General features: G+C 38.9%; 1 protein-coding gene across 1 annotated transcript; it reads right to left on the reverse strand.

The window, feature by feature from the left end:
- Positions 1-20,739: 20,739 nt before the first annotated feature.
- LOC115262083 (uncharacterized) lies at positions 20,740-23,901 on the reverse strand. The gene is made up of 3 exons (XM_062860026.1): positions 23,410-23,901; positions 22,069-23,018; positions 20,740-22,005 (listed from the first exon to the last, which is right to left on the reverse strand). Exons 1-3 carry the CDS (start codon positions 23,466-23,468, stop codon positions 21,815-21,817), a joined length of 1,200 nt encoding a protein of 399 aa, XP_062716010.1. The 5' UTR covers positions 23,469-23,901; the 3' UTR covers positions 20,740-21,814.
- Between the last annotated feature and the right edge of the window lie 1,013 nt (positions 23,902-24,914).

The following is a 24,914-nucleotide window of genomic DNA, read 5'->3' on the forward strand; positions in this document are numbered from 1 at the left end:
TTTCCCCGGTTTTTTTTTCGGGAGCTACTTCTGATTTAGTTATTCTTTCTGGGATTTATCCAAGATTCTTTCGGAAAATCCTTCCGGGATTCCTCCGTGAATTTGTTTTGGGTGACTGTCAGGAATTACTTTTCAGGAATTTCTTCCGGGATTCCTCTTAGAGATTCTTCTAGGAATTCTTTCAGATACTGGTTCCGGGATTTCTTCAAGAACTTTTTTCCATGAATCATCTAGGGACTCTTTTTTGGTTTCTACCAAGAGCTCCGTCAGGAATTCTTGCAGACGCTTCTGGAATTCTTTCAGATGTTTGTTATGGAAATCCTCCTGCAATTCATCATGATTTTTTTTGAGTATTTTGTTTTTGGAAATCCTCATGTAGTTTCTGTAGGATTTTCTTGAATAAACAAAAAGCAACTTAGTTATAGCTCCCTCCTAGAGGAATTCTAAAATAAGTTTGTGGAGAAACCACGGAAGGCACACCTGGAAGAGTTTCAGGAAAAATTACTAAGGTAATCCCAGAAGAAGTAATGCTGAAGGAATCTCGAAAAAAATCCAGGAATCTCTGGAAGAATCGCGGGGAACTTCCTGGAACAATCCTGGCAAGAGTTTTTGACGGAACCCCAGGCGGAACCTCTTAAGGAATCTCAGAAAAAAAAAACTCCTGAGAAAACTCCAGAGGGAACTTCTGAAGGAATCCTAAATAATCTTCAGGAAGAATTTTATTAAGAGCTTACGGAATCCCAGAAGAACGCTCTGGAACAAATTTGTGGACAAACCACGAGGGGAGTTCTGGATGGAATTCTTGTGGAATCCCAGAAGGAACTCCATGTGGTGAGCCCATGTGGATAAGCCGGCGAGTTTTTTTTTTAATACGAGAGCTGTCGATTTTTTGAGGCCCGAATCGTTAACAACAAAGTCACGAAACGTCAAAAACTATGAACATTTTCCTTAGCAACAGCGGCTTGCAGTGCCCTACGGCACTCAAAGTTGTTTAAATTTCCGAACTCATGGTAAACTGTCAAATATTTTATACGTATCGCAAAAAAACATTAATTGTTGGAAAACGAAAAATAATAACAAGTAAGTGAACTGAAATCAATGGTTTGGATAAGTATCTTGATGGGTTTGATTCATGTTTTGGAGAGCAATCTTCGCCGAGAAATTTAGTTTTTTTTTATTACCACACAAAATAGAACCATGCCTTTTTATTTTATTACAACGTTCTATTGGTAAAGAAAGCGTTTAGTTAATAACTGTGCAAGTGCTTATGGACCACTAAGCTGAGAAGCAGTCCTCCCCAGCTGGGATGTAACGCCAGAATGTTGATGCCAGATATTATGATTGGCAGAAAATATCTCTGTAAAGCGAAGAATACTGCAATCATTACATCAAACGTATTCGTTCATGTCTTCCATTTCGCTACATATTAAAACTTCTTATAGGTTCCCCAAACTTTTTAGGCGCGCGACCCCCTTTTGTCAGTTGACGTGCTTTCGGCGACCCACCATAGAAATTCCCTCATTTGTTGCCTGTTACAGTCAGGCCCGGATTAAGGATTGTGGGAGCCCAGGGCCCGAGCGGATGTGGGGGACCCTCGGAGAGATGACCTTTTTTTCCTCATTTTCGAACAGTACTTGAGAAATATGAAAAATAAAGCTAATGTTAGCAACTAATAAAAGTTTTTGTGGAGGCCCCTAAAATGGGGGGCCCGGGCCTCCCCGGCCTCCATAGATCCGGCCAGGGTTACAGTAAATTATTCAACTGACTCTTGCGACCCGCTGGATGAAGGCCGGCGACCCCCCTGGGGGTCGCGACCCACAGTTTGGGAAACCATGTAAAATCTGTGTTATAGGAGTCTGCATAACACAAATTCATAGAATCGGAGTCTCTGCTATACGTCTACTAATGATTCAAACCTATTTTTGTAGATTAAAAATTAAATAAATTTTGGTGTACGTACTATCGAGGCTAAATGTACGTACTATCGAGGGTACGTACTAACGAGGGTACGTACTATCGAGGTACGCCTATATATGATAGAACATCATTGAACGCACACAGCGCACTGTACCCGGTACTGAAAAAAAATGTCGCTAGTCAAAAAGTGTCGCTAGTCAAAACGTCGCTATTTTTCATTACACCAACAAAGCTAGCCATGAAAATATTTGACACTTCTCAGGTCATTTTGACAGACCACACATATGCACGAAAAAGACGGATCATATCGTCGGTTTCTTGCAATAGGGGCACAACTCAAAATATGTCATTTTTGAGATTTTGATGGCAAATGATGAAAAACTATGTAAAATTTCATCTCACAAAGACCCGTTCCAAAATTTGTTGTGAAACGCGAGATTTGGGCATTTTCACCAATTTTCCGCAGTAAGGGCACAACTCAAAACCAGTCAACTTTTTCAATAGTCGTTGAAAAATAGTTGTCAAAAATTCATGAAACAGATAGTCCTTCAGCCCCTTTCAATGATACAACAATCAAAATTCGTTTACATTTGTCAAATGATGAGAGAAATAAGTGAATTTGCAGGAGGTGCTTCATGATTGCCAATTTTCAAACGCTTATTCTGAAAATTCACATTTTTTGAGTTGTGCCCCTTTTGCAGGAAACCGACGATATATTCTACTTTATCGATATTGTTGCCGTCCTTTTCATGCTCATGTTACATCTGTCAAAATGACCTGTGAATTGTCAGTCATTTTGAGGTTAGGTTCGTTGGTGTAATAAAGAATTCGGTTTGGTGCTGGCGCCATAATAACACAATAATTTGGTTGCGTTGTTTTCGTTACTAAATTAAGAAAGAACTTTAGTTCAAAAGATTTATTTATAGTTTTGTGAAAATTTGGCTCCGAAAATGTAATTTGAAAGTAAGATTGGTGAATAAACAGTGATAATACTTCTACAGAAATATTGAAAAAAATAGAAAATAAGTGGATCAAGCGCTCGGAAAGCAATAGGCCAACGCTGTATCCACCAATAGGCCACTTTTTGTACCTTAGACCAACATTGCATACAATCCCATCGAATCTTTTCAGCGTAATTAAGCAAGTTCTTGAATATTTACGTTAGTTTATTTCCAACTGGTAAAACATGCATTATCATTTCTAGTGCTATTAATTCACGAGTTATGGTCAAAATTTTCAAAGCGGCTTGCACATAAGGCCAAGGTAAGGTACATATACCCTATGTACACACCCGAGCAAAAGTTTGTGGCCACCACATCAAAAATATAGAAAAGTTTTTCGATCATATCTCAGTCATCTTCCATATAATGCGTTCTTAAACTCTATCAAAAGATAAAGAGTTAAAATTGATTCGTAGCTACTTATCACGAATTTCATTCGAAATTTAAAGCATAAAAACTTTGCCAAAACTTTTATGTTTTCCCAAAATCTATACAAATAAACGTTTTCCGTGTAATTCAAAATTGGATTAAATGAAAGCTGCACTAGGGCCCTGTTACTATTCTCTTTGAGAGCCCATCATCGATTAAAGTGGAAGAATTGTTAACATAATCTTAATTTATATACATCAAGTTTGGTGACCCAAACTTTTGCACGAATACTTGCTTAACTAACTTAATAATGTAAAATATTCTATTATTTTTTATACTACAATCCAATAAATGGCTTTCAAGAATTTTGTGGATTACACGAAAAACGATTTTTCGTACAGATTTTGGAAAAACATGTAAGTTTAGGCAGATTTGTTCATACTGTGATTAGTACCTACTGTTACACCCTCAGGATTCGGATTCTTCGGAAGATATTCATAAATAATTAACACTCTTATATTCACACAATACAATATCTATATTATCATAATCTATACGCTAGACATTTATCATTATACATAGTAAACAACAACATAACATATCACTCACTCTCGCACTCTGACAGCTGCTTCACAGGGTGTTTCATGCCGTATTTTAATGGCATGCACAGGGTGTGCCACATCTCGTTTTTTCTCAAGGATCAGAAGACTCATCATCAACGACGTAATCATCAAACTTCGTAGGACGTCGACTGAATCGTTTCGGTCGTTCAGAGGGCTCTGGTTGTTCCTTGTCCAGTTCCAGATTCATGGGTTCTTCAAAGGTCGTCGGTTGATCTGGCCTGCTAACCACTTCCGATACATCATGGTGCTCTTGAAAGTCCTGTAAAGAAGAAGAATTTGTAGAAGATTGGAGTTGTTCCTTACGGTCTAAAATCTTCTTCAAATATGCCGAGCTGCGTTGATAAGTTCTTCCCGTCTGTTGGCTTTGCACTGTAACGCGTGTACCTGCCTTTGCTATTACTGCACATTCCGCTGCATCATACGTAGTTGCTAACTTGTTTCCTGATGTAAGGTTTTGCATCACCATTCCATATCCTTCCTTCAATTAGATTCTTTTGCATGCCGTTTTTCGTTTCCTCGTTTATGAGAATGGTACTTGCTACTCCAGTCACAATCCTGAAATTCTTCAATGGAAGGGATTGTCTATACATCCTTGAGAAAAAGAATTTTAGTTCGAATTGTACGGCCCATCAATCAACTGAGTTGGAGTTTTTCCAGTTACAGAGTGTGGAGTTGAGCAGTACATGGTAAGGTATTCATTTAGATCCTTTTTCCAATCGCGCTTCAAGACTGAACTAATTTGTAGCCGATTTAACAGTGATCGATTTTGGCTCTCGATTCTCCATTTTGTTGTGGTCAGTAGGGTATTGTGAAATTTAAAATATGTAGTGCCATTTGTTTTACAGTACTGAGAAATTGTTTGGCGTTGTCTAACATAATTGTGCGAGGGAATCCCAACCGCCGTAATATCCTGTATAGTCTATTTACTGTGTCGTTGCCAATTATTTTTGTCATAATTTCGGCTTCCTTATATCCGCTATAGTAATCAACTATCACAAACAAATAATCTCCGAAAGGGAACGGACCAAGGAAATCGATTGTCACATTAGTCCATAGTTCTGAAGGCAACGGTCTTCTATGCATTGGCTCTGGTTTCTGAGGTAATCCAACTGCACACTTAAAACAGAATGCCGAGATCGGCTGTGCGAATCTCGGTTAAAGTTCAATTGCTGAAATCTCGGCTAAACGCTTGACGTTTAATGTTTGATGATAGCGGCACCCATGGGTGCTGCTATGAATAAACTTAACTTTTAGCTGATATCTCAGTTAAATTTCGATTGCCGAGCGCTCGGCTGTGCGAATCTCGGCAAAAGAATTGAAATTAGCCGAGCTCAACTGAGTGTGTGCAACTAGTCGACATCCTTCACAAGTACACATTCCCAGTCACCATTTATTTGAAATATTTATTAATTTGATCTCAACCTTAGGACTCACATTACACTCACCAGCCACCAAACTTTATCGCGCATTTTTCGTTTCATCGTTGTTTCACCTGAATATCCTTCATGAGCTAACTCCATGAACCTTCTTCTTAAGCCTTGTGGAATAACCATTTTACACGCACTCCAATTTCACCAACAAGGCCCAGCTCATTTTGAAACGGTTCATACGATTTTGTCTCAGATCTGTACCATGAGCCGGTACATCGATGGCTACAAAATTTTCCGTCTTGCTCCATGTCCTTATCATCCACAGGTCGATGCTCCGTTAGTCTTGAAAACTGATCAGCAATTTTTGTCGAGCCTTTCCAAACCTCCACCGAGAATGTGAAAAATTTCAAACTTAGAACCCACCTTTCGACCCTCGGGCACGACCATGAACTTGGTTTGAATAACATTTCCAAAGGCTTATGGTCAGTCTCAAGTTCAAATGCGCGTCCAAGCAAATATATAGAAAACCTTCCCACACTAAACCAAAGCTTCCTTTTCCGTCTGACAATAACGTTGTTCTGTAGTTGCGAGGCTTTTGCTTGCATAGCAAATGATTTTATTATTATTAGCTTTATTAATGAGGCTTTCAGCCCTTGGCTGGTTCACCTTAGATAGCAAATGATGTAAGGATCAGTATCAATGAACTTGTGTGAAAACTGCACCCAAAGAAACAGGCGAAGTATCAGCATTTTTTTTCCTTGTTGGGTATATGTCACTGCGACTAGTTTTTTAGCATCAAAAATGACTCTGGTACGCAAATTATTGTTGAAAATTTTTAGATGTTCGACTTCTGCAATTATGTTTTTCAATTTTTTTGAAAAGCAGTTTCCTGGTTTGCATTCCAGACATAAGTTGTTCCACTGTTAACCCTCGAAAAGGTGCTGAAATAGTCGCAAAATCTGGCAAGAACCAGCTCACATACGTCGCAAGCCGAAGAAAACTTCTCAGATCTTCGGCATCATGTGGCGGTCTAAAACTTCGTAGAGTTTCTACTTTACTTTCGGTAGGTCGAGTACCTTCTCTAGAACGTAAATCATCTGGTCAGAAGTCTAATTTGGTGACTTTGAAAACACATTTCCTAGCATTCAGTAGTACCATAGACTAATTTCAAGACCTCGATGTACCAAAGAAAACCATTAAATTTTCTGTGTCCTGTCCGGTACCCAATAAATATTCATTACCGTGTATTTTTTTCCGTGTAAATTGCCTTTTGTGTAAATTATATTTAGCGTGTTACACCGATCTGACAGCATTGACAGTAAGGGACTAAACATAAAATACGTAAAGTGGGTACCGAGGATTGCGTTGCGTTGCGTTGCGTTGCGTGGTAACGGAGTAATTCGTAGATTGCATACTGAAAGTTTTCATGTTAAAACCTTAATACTCCTATTCTAATTGCTTATGGAATGCTATTTGGGAAGGAATAGCTATCGAATTAGAGGTTGGAGAAAAAGACATGAAAACTTCCATTGCCGGCCACGCCCATCTTCTCCGTTACGAGGATAGGAAAGGATGTGATGATATGACACCTACTTTATGAAAGGCCAGCGACTCACCGGCGCCCCCATAGGTGTCAAGGAGTTGGATATTTGGAATGGGTTGATTTGGGATTCACTATAAGCGAGTGATGCGACAAGATTTTGTGAATGTATTTGAGTAGTACATGTAGATGTGTTGATGTGAGTGTAAGTGTTTAGTATGTTTAAGCACCAACGTTGGGAGTGACGTAGCTAAAAAGGTTTTGTCACTCCTTGGGCCTTCTTGCTTCAGGGATGGGGCACAGGCATTTGCACTGTGTCCTGGCTAACAAGCCTAGGCTTGAGCGCCATTGCTCGCTCTCTGAAACGATAAGAAATAGATGGGAAGGGATAGCAGGTAAGGGATGATATCTATTTATCGAGATGCCAGCGACTCACCGACGCCCTCGAAAATAGAAAGAAATGGGATTTTGGTACGGGAATGGCCGGGTATGATTAAGTTATGGGACTGGATTGTTATGATATTATATATGTAGTTTGATATATTGTCAGACTCATGGGTTGCAAGATAATTCAAAAAATTAAGGCAATCAGGTTATCCACTTATGAATAACATGATTGGACAAACCTTTTTGAATTGAATAAAGGAAGAAACGGGGACAACCGTACCAACCATTTCGTTTTAGGGTAATGGTGTTTGAACATACAATCGTTGGGAGTGGTGCTACTAAGAAGGTTAATGCACACTCCGTTTTAATTGGCGTTACTTCTCCTGGGATGGGGCACAGGCATTTCTCCATGTGTCCTGGCTTTAAAGCCTAGGCTTAAGCGCCATTACTCGCTCTCTGAAACGAGAATAAAAAAATAAAAAAACATATGATCCCTTCTCCGAATGTAAGGAAAATAAGCCCATATAGTTAGCACAACGAATATAAGAAATTTTTACAAATATGCAAAAAAATTAAAGAAATTGAAATCATAATTTCCGAAAGACATATAAAAAATCAATTCCTTCCTGAACTAAGGGTAGATCTAACGATAATCGCAACGAATCACAATTGCAATATGATCTCTTTGTTTTAACTTGTGTAAACAACTTACTGTTAACTGATTTAGCAATTAGAGCTTCCAACACCCTCTTCGAAACAGTAAACGCCGTAAAACGATTGTCAGCTTTTTGAATTTGAAAAATAAGTATTTGTACCAGAGTTTCGTAACCCTCTAGAGTACTCCTATTTTATAATGTTTTTCCCATTTTTATTTTTCAAATAATCAAAAATGAATATAGAAATAACGTTATGGGCAAAATAAGAAAAAAATAATTCAACAGTTATTACTTGAAAGAGTGTGATAAAATAGTATGTAATATGAAAGAAAAAAATGGGTGGTAATAAAAGGAATAGTTATAGCTTTCTTACCTTGTAAAACTTTTTGCTCATTGATTCGAATCGATATACAGTATTGTTCCGATTTTATCACGCCCCTTTTCAAAACTGCTTTCAAATATTCTATAAAATCTATTCGCATTTTAAATATTTTTATCGTCGTAAAACGCGCCTTCAACATTCATCTTGAAGAAGAGGGGACGCACTTGCTCTCAAATGTAACAGCAAATTAATGAAAAATGAAGGACTGACACGCGAAGGGCGAGATAAAATCGGAACATTACTGTATTTCACACTCGTTTCAATCCAGCTTCCTTCTTATTAATACTCACCAGTGTATCATTTTTCACATCTGCCTCAGAAACCCACCCATTGATCAAAATTTTCATTATAACCTATTGTCTTCAAGTCAAAGAACTGAATCACGATTTCCCTATTGTTGAAACGTCACATAAGATTTTTATTCAGAATATACGTTTTAAATTCACCCAGAACGAGGTCACTCATATTCTTATTTCAATCCCAAATCTGATGTTGTTCCAATCACTGTGACGCCATATTTTTGTTCTTCAACTAGTTTCTAGACTCACTCTAGTCCTGCTTTCTCTCAGCTTTTTTACCCAATATTAAAACGAGCCCTTCACTTTTCTTCCACCGTTTTCTTCTGCTGCCATTCATTGCCACCATCTACAGCTGACTTTTGATCTGACCTTCAGTTCGCCGCACATACACCAATTGCCACTCTTTCCAGTCCAGGCTCCAAAACCAACCAAAGCCAGTCACCACTCCCAACTCTTCCTCAACAAATCTACCGCCACCCAACATCCACAGTGCCCTCAATCAACAGATAACCGTACCAACTGTCACCCGTTGCCAACAATAATCAGCCAAATTCGGTCACCACTCCCAACTCCTCCTCAATAATTCCACTGCCTTCCAACACTCAAAGTCCACAAAATTACAAGAAATCCTAATCTGCTTTAACACACTGACCCGGAATCGACGGGACAAAACACAACAGAACCGTTTCCACTTTGATGAACTGATCCGGAACCGAAGTAAAACAAACTCCCGTAAAGTGGGTACCGAGGATTGTTCACAATCTGCGAATTTGACGGCGAAAAAAATCGCGACCATGACACCGCTGGCAGTACACCATGGTTTCGTAAAACATCCAAAACCTTTCGCAAACAACGATTATGCTCTTCATCATCAACATTAAATACGAAAATATTATCAATAAAATTGACACAGCTCTCACAGTTGGCCAAAACTTGCTCAGTTATCTTTTGAAACATTTCTGGAGCGCATGACACTCCAAACATCAACCGCAATGACGACCAGAGGCGAAACCAAATAACTGTATGAGGATAAGTGACATTTCAACACACGAACACTAGCGTGAATTTTTCCATACACGAAAATACACGCTAATTCAAAGGCTATTCAGATTGCATATGCAAATATTACCCAATTGATTTGGGTAAAACGGCTAAATGATAAAACTAACAACCGGGGTAAGAGTGCACATATTTTCCCCCAAGTTTCACAACTACATCTACAAAAGATACACGCACACATTTGAACGCGATTACCACTATTGATCCATCTACTCTATTATATCCGTTGTCTCGAGTTGATCCAACATCTCTTCTATTCGACCAAGTAAGGCGATCGGAGGTCTCCTAGAATACTGAAGCACTGGAGTCACTGACTTGTCGATGGGTATGTGCAGTTTTGTGCCTTTCATCTTCAGAAAAATCGACTTGACAACAATCTGCGCAATTTGATTCCGATCACTTGGAACTCCCATTCGCAGAACATATACTTCATTTGCCGTATCCTTCCCCAGAAGTGGCTGATATCCGTCATGTACTATGCTGCCGTTCTACGCCCAAATGTCCCATGATATATGGGAATGCCATATAACATGGGACAATTATGCGTAGAATGGCAGTATGTAGAACCTTGCATCGCACTGGGCCTGGTGATTTCTATTAGGTATCTCGATAGTAGAATCAAACATCCGTATGCACGAAATTATTTATCAACGCTCTTGTTTACTCCGAGTAACAATATTTTGCGATTTAAGTCAATTCCAAATTCCAAGTAGAACCGTCAATTATGTTCTTGCGACTACCGGAATCAATAACATTGGAATCATTACACCTCCGAGCATCAGTCAAATGAACTCATCGCCATCGCCAATGGAAAATATAAAACTCTGAGGATTTTCTTTATCGACCTCTCATACTTCTTACGACGCACAATGGGAAAAAATAGGTATGAAACGCGAATAAATTCAATATCTCTGCTCGGAGTGGATGGATTTGAATGAAATTTTGACACAAACTGCAAAAAACTCTACAGTTTCGGATAAGGAGGGGGTCATTCGCCGCACGATGCTGGAAATCAGTGTATCAGGTCCGTTTTACCCCACTCTCTCTCTTTTACACCTTTTTGGAAAAATCCTGAAGTGCAAAATAAATGATTTATTTGATTCGTGTTTGTGTTAAAATTTCCGTAGTATCGAATGGAGCTGGTTTGGCTCACGGCACGGCCTTTAAAATTGAAATATCTTCAAATAACCCCGATATCCCTATTTCTTAAAATTTTCACATGCATCTCCGCCCGGAGTGAAATGCAATCGACAAGAGAAGGAGCAATCTTATGTCAAATTTCCGATACAATGGAAGTTTCTACACAAATACGAGTTAAATTAGTCATTTGTTTTGCACGCCAGTCGGGAATAGATGAGGATTTTCTCAAAAAGGTGTGAAAAAGAGAGCGCGAGGTAAAACGAGCTTAATACACTGATTTCCAGCATCGTGCGGCGAATGACACCCTCCTTATCTGAAACTGTAGAGATTTTTGCAGTTTGTGTCAAAAATTCATTCGAATCCATCCACTCCGAGCAGAGATATTGAATTTATTCGCGTTTTATACCTATTTTTTCCCACTGTGCGACGGAACTACTCTGATACGCTGTGGACCTCGCTGTGGAGTTTGTTGTGGGCTGCTTTTCATAGGTTTCCTCCTTTGAGAAGCACTAGCGATGTTTTCGCATTAGCAGTTTTACATTTCTTGGCAAAACGCCCAATACGCTTGCAGTAACCGCATTCCTTGTCTCGAGCAGGACACTTGGGATATTTCTAAGATGTTTTTTTCCGACCACATCGAAAACACACTAATCCAACTCGCCCGGGTTGGTAACCATACATATACGGTTTACGCTTTCTCCTGCATTAGAATCGTTCGTCCATCGAATTATGGTGTTTCGGAGCAAAATATTCTTCTAATTTACCCAACGCGACTTCGTTAGGGTTAATATCGTCCGACTCTACCACATCAGCATTGGGAATAGACTGAAAAACTTCTTGCACGTCTGGCCCTGCTTTCGCCAGCAATAGAAATTTCAATTTCGTTCGGTCTTTTCCTCCACTAGCGGCACTACGGCAAGTTCCAGTGGAGCCATTGTCCTTGAATCTCATTCTGAGCTAGAACCTTAAAAGCAAACTGTTGCATTTCCCATTTTTTATTCATTTTCCTATATACACATTAATATGTTACTCATAATGAAAATAGAGTTACGGCATTTAAGCCCCACTGTAAAAGAACTTCTGCTTTTACCAGTATCAGTTTTTCACTTATTTTGATCAACGGCATTAAAGTCAAGTTTTCCGGCATTTTAACCAAATTTTCCGGCATTTAAGCCAACGGGATCAAACCCTTTCGTATCGACATGGATATCATCAGCCTTTATTTGGCAATCGGCATTTAAGTCATCTTCATTAAACAACGGCATCTAAGCCTAAATCTTTCGCATTGAAGCCTTTTGCAGTAGAACTTCAAATTTTCTCCGTTTGCATGGATTACATACCTACCTTTGGAATATACCAGATAAATAAATACAAATGTCATACAAAATTGCCCCAGGCGATGCTCAAGCTCAATAATTATTCTTCAGTTTTCACTCAAATCAAAACATTTACACTTCTCACCTTTCCGATTTGCGCAGGTTCAGAGTACCGTCCTCGTCGCCAATGTTACACCCTCAGGATTCGGATTCTTCGGAAGATATTCATAAATAATTAACACTCTTATATTCACACAATACAATATCTATATTATCATAATCTAAACGCTAGACATTTATCATTATACATAGTAAACAACAACATGACATATCACTCACTCTCGCACTCTGACAGCTGCTTCACAGGGTGTTTCATCCCGTATTTTAATGGCATGCACAGGGGGTGCCACACCTACGAATGAAATCTTACTCTTCATCTTTCGATAAAGTATGACATTGCATGGATTAAATGAAGATGACTTAGAAGTTATCGAAATACAATTCTTTTTTTGAGGGGGTGACCCCAAACTTTTGCACGGGAATGTACTTATTTAATAGTTCTGGAGTTCGATTTGAATATGTCGTTAGTTTGCTGTGATTCCCATGCAGAGTGGAAATATTCAAATCGAACGCCAGAGTTATTTATGTATAAATTTCATTTTTCACTTGCCCTTTTAGTATCAGAATGGCCTACTTTTTTCACTATACCAATCAGTTACATTCTGGTTGCATTATGAATCTGTTTAATACTTAAGTGTTACTTGTTTATTTGTTAATTGTTTATCCAAAAATGAAATGTGTAAATATTGTTAATAGTACTTACCTGTTATACTTAATTACATGTTAAACACACAGCACCACATGAACAACAGCATGAACAAGTCACCTAGAAAACACAAACATATACTTACCTATTTTTACCATATACGCACCCACTGTGCAGTGCACCGAAACATAACTGTTATACAGCCAGGCCAATAATGTCAATAATGTATGTATGTGTAATGTGTATCATATCAGTCGACCCGTCCGTTCTCCATCCCAAATCGCGAGTTTTATTAAAACAAATTCCGCATCCCACAATTTGAGGGCTCATGTTCGTGCGAGAGTGCCGTGTTGGGGGCGGAAATCCAATTTTGTAAACGCAGTGAATCGAAGGCGATGTGAAGATAGTAGAAGAAAGGTGAAGTCTTTTCATGGAAAGAAAAGTAGCCGTGTTGACGACGGCGAGTGCTTGAATAGAATCATTTTTTTTCTCTCCCTTTTTGGCACAGACCTACTGGTCCATATCGATAGAATCATTATTCATTTGTTTGATCAACGATCTGTGTTTTCACGCTATTAGCTTAATAATTGTGACAGTTATAGACTTATAGCACGGATTGATAGATTCATATCCCGTGTCTTTGATTGATTGTTGACATTGATGATTTTCTAGAATAAAATAGGCACTTTTGCAGTATTTTATACTTGAGTTATAAAAATAACACTCCTCTAATTTTTTTGATATGTTTTATAACATCATTTCTTTTTTTGAATGCTGGCAAAAGATATTTTTTAGGTTAGCTCCAATCCATTATATCACCTTTTCAAAAATCTATGATTCATTAAGAAAAACACCTGTAACTATTCAACCAAAAGAGATAACGACCAGTGTTGCCACATTTTTATCTGTACCGAAGGCTCAAAAATCTTTTTTATCTGTACCAGACTGTTGAGTTCGGGGGTATCCAGGGCTTCCATTTTGTGTCCCTTGATCAGCTTCGACTCGACCGTTTCTCCAGGTCTCCTTTCTCCTGGACACGTTGGTTTTGCTTCTGATCTGCGTCGCTTCAGTTCGACCGATTCTCAACTTGTCTGCTTTTCTTCTTCCTTACTGACACGTCGTTGCTGCTTCAGAATCGTTGAAAGACTGATCATTTTTCCAAGTTTCAAAGCATACTTAGTTTAATAACGATTTTCAAGGGTTTCTTTGTCATATTAATTTACACAAAGCATGTTCACGATTATTTATTGATAGTCATTTATTCATTTAACAATGTACAACTATTTATTAATATCCTTACTCTATCCATCACAACATTACTCCCCTTCTCTACTCTTACTCAAAAATAGTATACAAAAACATGTCTTTAAATCTATCAGGTTTAACTATCTCTCTTCTGGGTCTTACTTCGCAAGCTGCTGGTGAATTATCCTTATTTGTATGGTTATTAATTGTCTCAATGTTGCTGTCACTTCTATTCCCTGTCATGGTTTCCTGTACCAACGTACTATCATCTTTATCATCGAATACCTTTTTAACATCTTGAACATTTCTACAAAATTGAACTCCACGATTGCTTCTGATTACTACTTTTGGGCCTTCTCTTGCAATAACAGTGTATCTTTCCGCACCAAATGTTGGATCTGATTTTGGTTTCTTATGCTGAGCTAGTAACACATCATCGCCCACCACAATGTTTGATTCTTTCGCACCTCTTCTCAAATCTACGTATTGTCTAGTCTTTAATTTATAAAGGTCATCCTTTTCCCTAATTTCTGCCCTATCAATATTAGGTCGTTGTGGGCTCTCCCAAAGACAAGGAAAAGTTCCTCTGAACTTCCACCCAACCAAAAGTTCGAAAGGCGTAACACCCAAATTTGAAACTGGTCGCCATGGGCGAAACTACGGATTTTTTCCAGGGGGTGCACCACAAACAAATATTCATTAGTTTATCCATTCATCATTCATCGCCCCATATCTCACAGCAATTCATTTAAATTCTAGGGGGTGCCTGGCACCCCCGGCACCCCCAGTAGTTTCGCCTATGCTGGTCGCACCTTGTTGTGTATGTGCACGTACTTGTTTAGTGCAGATTTCCAATTGACGTTGTCCAGTTTTGCTCCAATCAAAGCTTCTTTGATTCCTTTGTTTTGTCGCTCGACCGCTCCATTCGATTGAGGACTCAAGGGGATTGATTTCCTTATTCTGACTCCTTTGTTTTCCCAAGTTGAAATGAATTTCTCGCTTTGGAATGGAGGGCCGTTATCACTTTGAATGATAAGAGGTAGCCCCCATACATGAAACACTTTATTCAGCGCCTCGTTTGTTCTTTCGGCATCCATGCTGCTCATTTCAATTACATGCAAGTATCTGAAACCATGGTTAAATATCATAAAATCTAACTGATTATCAAAGCTGTATGTTGTCATTAGGTTACCTTGAATAAATATCAACAATTACGAGAAATTCTCCTTGTCCAAACTCTTTAGCAGTGAAGAAATCGATTTGTAATATTTCCCATGGCCCTTGCGGCAATTGCCTGGTCGATAATGGAACCGGTGGATTCTTCCTCGACAGTTGCAAGCAAGTCATACATTTCTTCACATAGTTTTCAGCATCAGTGCTCATACCGGGCCACCAAAAATATTCACGAAGAATTCTTTTAGTAGATCCTATTCCCATATGGCCCTGGTGAGCTAATTGTAATACTCTTGGTCGTAACTGTTCCGGTATTATTATTTGATCATCTTTAAACACTAATCCTCCTAGAGAACGCAAATGGTTTGCTTGAACTTCATACCGCTGTAATCCATTTTCCCAAACTCCAGTGTTCAAAGAATATCGTACTCTTGAGAGTTCCTTATCAGATTCAGATTTTCTCTCAATCTCGTCCCATGACAAATCCATAGTTCCAGCATCCAGTTTATATAATAAATGTTTTTCGAATGAATCATCAAACGGTTCCGGTGGCTTCGTTTCCTCTACCAATCGTGACAAAGCATCAGCTATATTTGATGATCCTGGAACGCATTCTACCTCAAAAGTATAAGGTTGCAGCCTTAAAGCTCAGCTTTCTGCACGTGAAATTGCTCGCTTTCCTATTCGATGTTTACTATTGAAAATGAACTCGTTCGATACCGCGTCAGATCGAATAGTGAAATTTTTCCCAAGTAAATACATTGAAAACCGTTCCACACCCCAAACCATGGCCAATGCTTCTTTTTGGGTATGTGGGTATTTCTTTTCAGCAGTCGTCAATGATTTTGATGCGCAAGCTATTATACGGGGTTTTGAGCTAGCATCAAATTGAACAAGAGCAGCACCTATAATCAAATAAGTGTAAACATATTTTTCAATAATTCAGAATATAACAAACAAATATCATTACCTAAGCCATAGGGAGAAGCATCAACGTACAGTTCGGTGTGATCTTCTTTATTAAAGTATCCCAATGTGCCAATGTGTCTCCACGCGTCATTTCTCAAGCTTTGGAATTCATCATGCAATTCCTTATTCCAGTAGAAAACTTCTCCATTAGCAAGTTCGCGAAGATGTCTTGTTTTATCAGCCCTTTGATGAATGAATTTTTCTACGAACGTAATCAATCCCAAAAAGCTTTTAACCTCTGCCAGCGTTTGAGGGGATCGAAAATTTTGGATAGCTTTAATTTTATCATCTTCAATCTGCCAACCTTTTTCTGATAGCTTGAATCCCAGAAATCTCACTGCTTTTTGTCCGATTGCACATTTCGAGAAATTTATCTTCACATTGTGGTTCTTTAAACGATTCAAAACCTCTGCCAAGTTTTCATCATGCTCTTTTTTAGTTCTTCCATGAATCAAGATATCATCCAAATAGTTAACTGTTCCTTTGCACCCTTTCAAAATGATCGACTGGAGTATTTCTTGAAAAATATCTGGGGCATTGCATAAGCCGAACGGTAGTCTACAATATCTATATAATCCATGACCAGCGAAAAAATTGGTCAAATGTCGAGAATCTTCGTCTAACTCAACGTGAAAATAAGCGCTAGTTAAATCAATGGTGGAAAAGTAAGTCGAGCCATGCAGTTCCATAAGAATTGATTTGAATGTTGGCATCTTGAATGGTGTTCTGTATATACACTTGTTCGGACCTCTTAGATCAATAACCAAACGAATGTCATCTTTTCCTTTGGGGACAGCCAATAAAGATGAGCAAAATGATCTGTCCATGGTTTCATTTACTTCTTCAATTATTCCTGACGAAACACAATTTTCAATTATTAACGTATTATAATTCCAAATGAGCAATGAACTGTCAATTACCTGATTCAAGTAATTCATCAATCTTTTGCTTGGCAAGATCCTTAAAAATTGGCGGTATGTGAGTATAAACATTTCGAGACGGCGGCATATCTTTGTTATATTTTAATGAAACGGGTGGTACGTTAAATTTAGGAAATTCCTTCGATGTAGCTACTGATCTTATGTTTCGTGCATCCAATATTGAGAGTTCACATGGCCATACATCGTACGCAATCTCCTTTACAGGAATATCTAATCCAACAGCTAGTACGCTATACCTCATTGCTGTGTTAAATCCCAATAAAGCCCTTCTTTCGTCCACCACATAAAACTTTTCCGCAAATACTGGCCTGTCCTTGGTAATATATAATTCCGCAGAAAAAGTTGCCGTGACATCTATACTCTTTTCAGATCCATATCCTTTCAGAGGTCTATCTGACCCGTAGCGTACATCATATATAAGCATCTTAGAAGTTTCACTGGCAAGAATTGCATTAAACACAGAACTCGTGACGGTGTTTACTTGAGCGCCCGAATCAATGAAAAATTCAACTTCTACACCAGCGACACGCCCGACAATAATAGCGTTTTCCTCATTCGTTTCAGTGCATTGTCTTTGGGTAACTTTAGCGATTTTGGATGATTTATCATCACTGATCAGTTTTGGAATCTACAATGTGTAAATTTTGGAGAATCATTTCAGTTCATAGTGAAAACCAATTTGAAATAGGTTCGCCTGGTTTAAATTGGTTGCATTATTTTCTGTCTAACACATTTTAAAACGGTTCTACCCCATTACCCCGAATGCCACTACCCCGAACGCCATTACCCCGAACGCCACTACCCCGAAAGCCATTACCCCGAATAGGCCATTACCCCGAAAGCCGTTACCCCGAATGGGCCATTACCCCGAACGCCACTACCCCGAATGGGCCACTACCCCGAACGCCATTACCCCGAAAGCATATTTTTAGATGGGTTATTCTGCTGATGGGTATTTTATATTTTTATTAATTTATTAACATTACTGACATCTTTAATACCAGAAGATATCATTGTAAAGAAAAACCTTAAACAAAATAATGGAATAATACGTATTAGAGATGATCTTGTATGAAATAGAGCTGTCAGCAAAAGTCCTTCAAATACTGGCTATCGATATTGGCTCATTAGGCTGAAAAGACATTTGGCCAAAGTATCACTAATAAGTCTAATGATCATTAGGCGAGATCGAATAATACAAATTGCAAAATAGGCCCGGAAAGAACATTTTATAGTTAGAAAAACAAAAAATCCTTTAAGGAGGAATAGACGATTTGGTAATAAAACTCAATAACAGTGTAACTTAAAAAAAATATCTTAAATGTGAAAAAAATGTGATTGATAGGTTGGCCGTCAATAAGGTCTGCAAGGATATAACTAGAAAGAACAGCATATAAATTAAAGAAGGGCAAATCTCCTATGGGAACATTCATAAACTACGTAGACCGAATTTTGGTCACCTGGGTCTTCTCCCCCTCCTCATCGTAGAATTTTAAAAGACAATTACACCGTCTTCGGCCAGAGGCCGCACAGGCTGTACATTACTAACATTAGACAATGGACAACACGTATAACACTCAGTGTCCCGGTGGAGTACAGTGACCCCATACCGATGAATCACCTTAATTTTTGTACACTATTTATGAATCACCATGTTGATCAAATGGAGTGATCCATAAACTGTGGTCATTTTTGCCGATTCATAAATTTTGGGGTCACTGTATTTTCTGTTTTGACGAAAAGTTTTCCTCGACCGGAGCGGGAATCGAAACCACACTCCGAGGCATGCGAGATACCTAAACGACTAACGCCGCTAACCGCTCGGCCACGAAGTCCACGATTTGTTCATACAAAAATTTGTAAATTTGTATAGAGCCTAGAATTTGGATAGACCCTCTCCTACTTACATAGTTTATGCACGGCCCCTATACTTAAATCTGCAAAGGGCAACATGGCAACCAAACAACTCTGTAACAATATAAGTCGAAAGAACAGCCCAACTTTAAAAGAAGGAAAAACACCAGATGGAATTAATAGAGATATGTCGCCAATCAACCCGGTAACGACGTAACTAGAAAGAACAGCCTATAAATTAAAGAAGGGCAAATCTCATACACAGTAAGCAGCTTTCACTCCCAGTAAACTATGTAAGTGCAGCTAGAAGAACAGCCTTTCATGAAAAGAAAAGTTACAGTTTAGTCGCCAGAAAAAAAAATAGTTAATTTGGTCCAACAATGCTGGATCTACCTTGCTAAGTGAACTGAACTGAATATCTAAAATCCAGTCCAGTACTACAATCTTGAAAAAAAATATTCAGAAAACAACTTTAGGGCTTGATGTTCTGGAAACTCAAAAGAAAATCAAAAGAAATCTAGTTGCCAGTTTGGCCGCAAGTCAATTCTGAAAAATTTTACTTGAAAGAACAGCCTATTATTCAAAGAAGAACAAATCCGCTATGGAGTTAGTTATTCGTCTGCAAATAAACTACGTAACACCATAGACTAATTTCAAGACCTCGATGTACCAAAGAAAACCATTAAATTTTCTGTGTCCAGTCCGGTACCCAATAAATATTCATTACCGTGTAATTTTTCCGTGTAAATTGCCTTTTGTGTGAATTATATTTAGCGTGTTACACCGATCTGACAGCTCTGACAGTAAGGTACTAAACATAAATTACGTTAAGTGGGTACCGAGGATTGCTCACAATCTGCGAACTTGACTGCGGAAAAAATCGCGACCATGACACCGCTGGTAACACTCAAACTCGAAAGAGCAGCATCTGATGAAAAAAGGAAACATTTGTATAAAGAAACTAACAGTTTGGCTACCAAACAACTCTGCAATAGTTCACGGTTGGAAACTGCAAACTCAAAAGAACAGCCTATTTTTAAAAGAAGGCAAATATTAAAAGAAGTGTAGTTTGATAACCAGCACAATCGTTTGCCACCAGTTTACAATCGTGCTTGAGGCCAACCAACTTTTAAAAGAAGGGAAAATGTCAGTTTCAAATACTTGTAGTTTTTATAGCCATAGCTATACGTTCAAAAGAGCAGCTAGTTTAAAATATTGAAAATTTGTCTTTACTTGTCTTCTTAATTTCATTGCGTTTGCTGCTTTCGTTTTCACGAACCTTACTTTTGCATGAAGCACAACATACGGAAACCTAAGGGAAACGGAACCTATCTTAAACAATGTGCTCCCATTGTCATGCTATCTACAACGAAGTAAATAAGAGCTATTTGATTTGTGTTTTATTTTTATATTTTTTTTACTCGTTACAAAAAGAAAACGGAAAAAATCGATACCTAAATCGTCTGTTTAAGAATAGAATTAACATAGGAACATAGGATGTAGAAGAGTATTCATACCTACACTAGTTACTGATTACCCTTTTCTAACTTATAACCACCTTTCTTCTTCTTTCTTCTTCTTTTTATGGCTCTACGTCCCCACTGGGACTTGGCCTGCCTCGCTTCTACTTAGTGTTCTTTGAGCACTTCCACAGTTATTAATTGAAGGGCTTTCTTTGCCTGCCATTGCATGAATTTGTATATTGTGAGGCAAGTACAATGATACAGAGTATTGTGTTGTTCTTTGCTGAGTATTGTGTTGTTCTTTACAGAGAAGAACATTAATCAAAACAATTAGATGATCGGTATTGAACCACAAAACCCCCACAACAATTGGTGAGATCTTTCCAATATTATTTATTTATAAATAATTCTATTTCAGTATATTTAACTGCATATAAGTTGAAAATTCGCTATTTTCAACATCCTTTCATCTATTGGAAGATGCTTCAGTTCTGGGCTCTTTCTAAGTTGATGAAGGGATTTATAAATGCTTGCAAGGACTTGGCCAGGTGTGTGGAGTTGAGTGAATCTATGACATTGAAGATAGTAGCGACATCAGCAATGTCAATGGAAATATTCAACTTTGCAACTCCATCCAAGATTTGTGCAAGTATTCATGCTATGCTATGCTATGCTATGTGAGGCAAGTACAATGATACACTATGCTCAGGGAGTCGAGAAAATTTCCCCGACCGGAACGGGAATCGAACCCGCCGTCTCCGGATTGGTGATCCATAGCCTTAACCACTAGGCTAACTGGAGACCCCTTTAACCACCTTTATCAACTTCTAATCGGTCACCACTTTTTTGGTGATCTCCTGAACAATTCGGGGTAATGGCCCTTTCGGGGTAGTGGCTTTCGGGGTGATGGCTTTCGGGGAAATGGCTTTCGGGGTAATGACCCATTCGGGGTAATGGCTTTCTGGGTAGTGGCCTATTCGGGGTAATGGCATTCGGGGTAGTGGCGTTCGGGGTAATGGCGTTCGGGGTAATGGGGTGGAGCCTTTAAAACATTACTACAATAAAATTTTTGTTTTAATTATTAAAAATTCAATTAACAATTAACAATGAACAAATATAAACCATCAAACTATCAATGAATGAGGAAATGCTTCGTCTAAATGTTTAAATCATTATCGGAAAATACCTTTGATTCTTTCTCGCCATCATCCTCAGCTTGCCCGCTAACCATAGCGATCCTCCGGGGTTCGTTCAACTGGGAGTTGGATGTTTGTTCGGTCTTAACACGTCTCTTGATTCCTCTGTCTCCGGAGTCCCGTGTGCACATACGAGCAATGTGACCTTTCATCTGGCACTTGTGACAAACCTTGTCATTGGACATTTGGCGGCCGAATGGTACACGCTGCTGCACCTCCAGCATCGATCAGCATCAGAAGCGGAACCACTATGACTACCAAAACTTCTATAACTGTTTCCTCTTCTAACTCTGATCGGACCGCCGTGCCTTCCGTCTTGGCTCCAACTCAGCTTACCACCTAAACCGAAGCATAGTTCATTTTAAATTCGTTAACCTCATAAGAATCACTTATAAAACATACCATTATATCCTTCTGGACGAAAACCTCGTTGATTTGGATAACGTTCAACTGCTGCAAGTACGGCCGGTCTAGGAACCGATTCGGATTTGGGCTGCTGGGATCTCACAAATTCCTCCTCATTATACCTTTCTATTTCGGAATCACGAACCGCATCAATCAATTCCTTGAGAGAGCCTTGGCGCGTCCAATTCCTGTGTGCAAGCTTACGAACGCGATTGTCGAGTGTTCCTTTCGTTATAGTCCGCACTATTGCCTCCATTTCTTCATCTTCATGATATCCACATAGTTTGGTAGCTGCTCCGACTCGCCGCACAAATTGCACACTGTCTTCATCTTTCCTTTGAACCATGTTGATCAATTTGCTTCTTTGGGTCAGCATATAGGTTCTCGACCCGTAATATTCGTTCAAACGGGCGATAGCGTTGGAGTACGGCTCGTCTTTTTCATCCGGCATTCCTGACGTAGTTGCTGTACTATCGTACACTTCCAACAACTTAACACCAGCTTTGATTTTAAAAATGCTGAACCTGGTATTCTCATCCACAGATCTCATCAAATCCATTGAGGCCTCGAATATCTTCTTCCAATGTTCGTATGACTTCCTGTCTATCTCCGAATCCCCGTCCGTAGGAAGACACTCCGGGATGCCCAAAGCGCTGAGAGACATTCCGCTGGCGGGTGAAGACGATACATCCGGTCGAACGGTAGTTGCTTGTTGGTTCTGATCATCTCGCTGCAGCTGTGGTTTTGCACGAGCGCCTTCATCCACTGAGTCAATTATGATTGAAGCCGGACGAATATCCACCACGTTTTCCGGCGCTACCATCAGTGATCCGGCTCGAACGTTCTCGTCACTCGTTGTCCGATTTGCTCTCGACTTCAACTTCGCATTTTCGTTCCGCAATGCCTTCAATTCTTTCAGGAGTTCCAGCTCAGTCATCTTCACATTCCTGTGAAATATTGAAAAGGGAAAGTCAACTTTCGTTGCCAAGGGAAATGTTTGCAGTATAAATAGAAAATTTCGTTTCTAAGGATTTCCGCCTTCTCTATCGGAATCCAAATTCCTAGATATCCGCCTTCTCTACGGAATCCATTCATAGGGCTTCTCTATCAGAGCCAAAATTTCACGACCCTTCGTCACCGGGTTCAGTATTAGTAAAATCAACCGTCTGATACGGATTAATCAATACAGCGCACTGCCTTCTCTACAGAGCCTGAATTCTAGGATCTCCGCCTTCCCTATCGGAGTCCATATTGAAAATATGTATCATAATCGGAATCTGTTACCGATGCTGTTCCATTCAAGTGCTCAACACTTGGTTCAATACCCTGGACACTCACCCATCGTTGGAAGACTCGGCTGCGCCATTGTTGAGTTCGGGGGTATCCAGGGCTTCCATTTTGTGTCCCTTGATCAGCTTCGACTCGACCGTTTCTCCAGTTCTCCTTTCTCCTGGACACGTTGGTTTTGCTTCTGATCTGCGTCGCTTCAGTTCGACCGATTCTCAACTTGTCTGCTTTTCTTCTTCCTTACTGACACGTCGTTGCTGCTTCAGAATCGTTGAAAGACTGATCATTTTTCCAAGTTTCAAAGCATACTTAGTTTAATAACGATTTTCAAGGGTTTCTTTGTCATATTAATTTACACAAAGCATGTTCACGATTATTTATTGATAGTCATTTATTCATTTAACAATGTACAACTATTTATTAATATCCTTACTCTATCCATCACAACACAGACATTCGAAAAATCTGTACCCAAAATCTGTACCAAATTTGTACCACATTTGATTTAAAATCGCATGAAATACACAAAAAAGAGAATTACATTCAGGCTAAACTATAAAAAAACACTTAATTTGAGTATACTGAGTATACTGTTAACAATTTCTGAACTTTAAAAACAAAAATATCATTATTAAAAATGTTTTAAATTTGAATTTTAATGTTTTTTTCCCAAATTCAAAAAATCTGTACCATTCTGTACCTTTTGCTGAAAATCTGTAATCTGTACCGTACAGAATCTGTACCAAAAAGTTGAAAAAAAAATCTGTACTTTTACAGAATAATCTGTACCTGTGGCAACACTGATAACGACCATGTCAGCGCACGAAACGGCGTGTCTTTGAATTCCCTACAAGTGTTTCTTGAGCGACTTTGAATGAAAAATTGAAACTGAAAAAGTTAATGCCAGAAAACCGGTTTTTCTTGAACCCCTTATTCAGAAAAATATCTCTAAATCGGTCATTTTTAAAGCTACATAAAAACTGTCTTCAGCAAACTTGCTCAAAATTGATAGATCTACAACTTTTTCGAATAATGTATATAGTTATTCTTGCAAATAAAAAGTTTTGGTTTCCGATTTCTTTGAAAATATGGACCACTCTAATTTTCATGCACATTGGAAAGAGGACCTTATTATTAGGAATAACTTTGTAGCAGACCATATTTGTCTAAAAACTCATTTGAAGGCGCTGAATGCATCTTTCCTCGTAAATCTGGTTCGTGGACCGCTGTGCACTGCTATTTGATTCAAATTCTAAATCGCGCATAAACGTCAACTTGTCACTGTTTTGAAGGTAGAAATAGTTATCCTTCAAGGTGAAGTTAATTTCCGGAGATACAAAATTCCTCCGGAACTCCTCCTTCAGTTTCTCCGGATATTTTTTCAGGAGTTCCTCCGAGAATTCCTCCAGGGGTTCCTTCGAAAACTTATCCAGATGAGAGGAAATTTCTTTAGGAGCTCTCTAGAGTATTCCTCCAGTAGTTGCGTAGGAAATTGTTCCAAAAGTTCCACTGGAAATTCCATTAAGAAACTCATTGTTAAATCCTCCAGAAATTCG

This window comes from Aedes albopictus, chromosome 3, assembly GCF_035046485.1.
Source record: "Aedes albopictus strain Foshan chromosome 3, AalbF5, whole genome shotgun sequence".
Classification (NCBI taxonomy): Eukaryota; Metazoa; Arthropoda; class Insecta; order Diptera; family Culicidae; genus Aedes; species Aedes albopictus.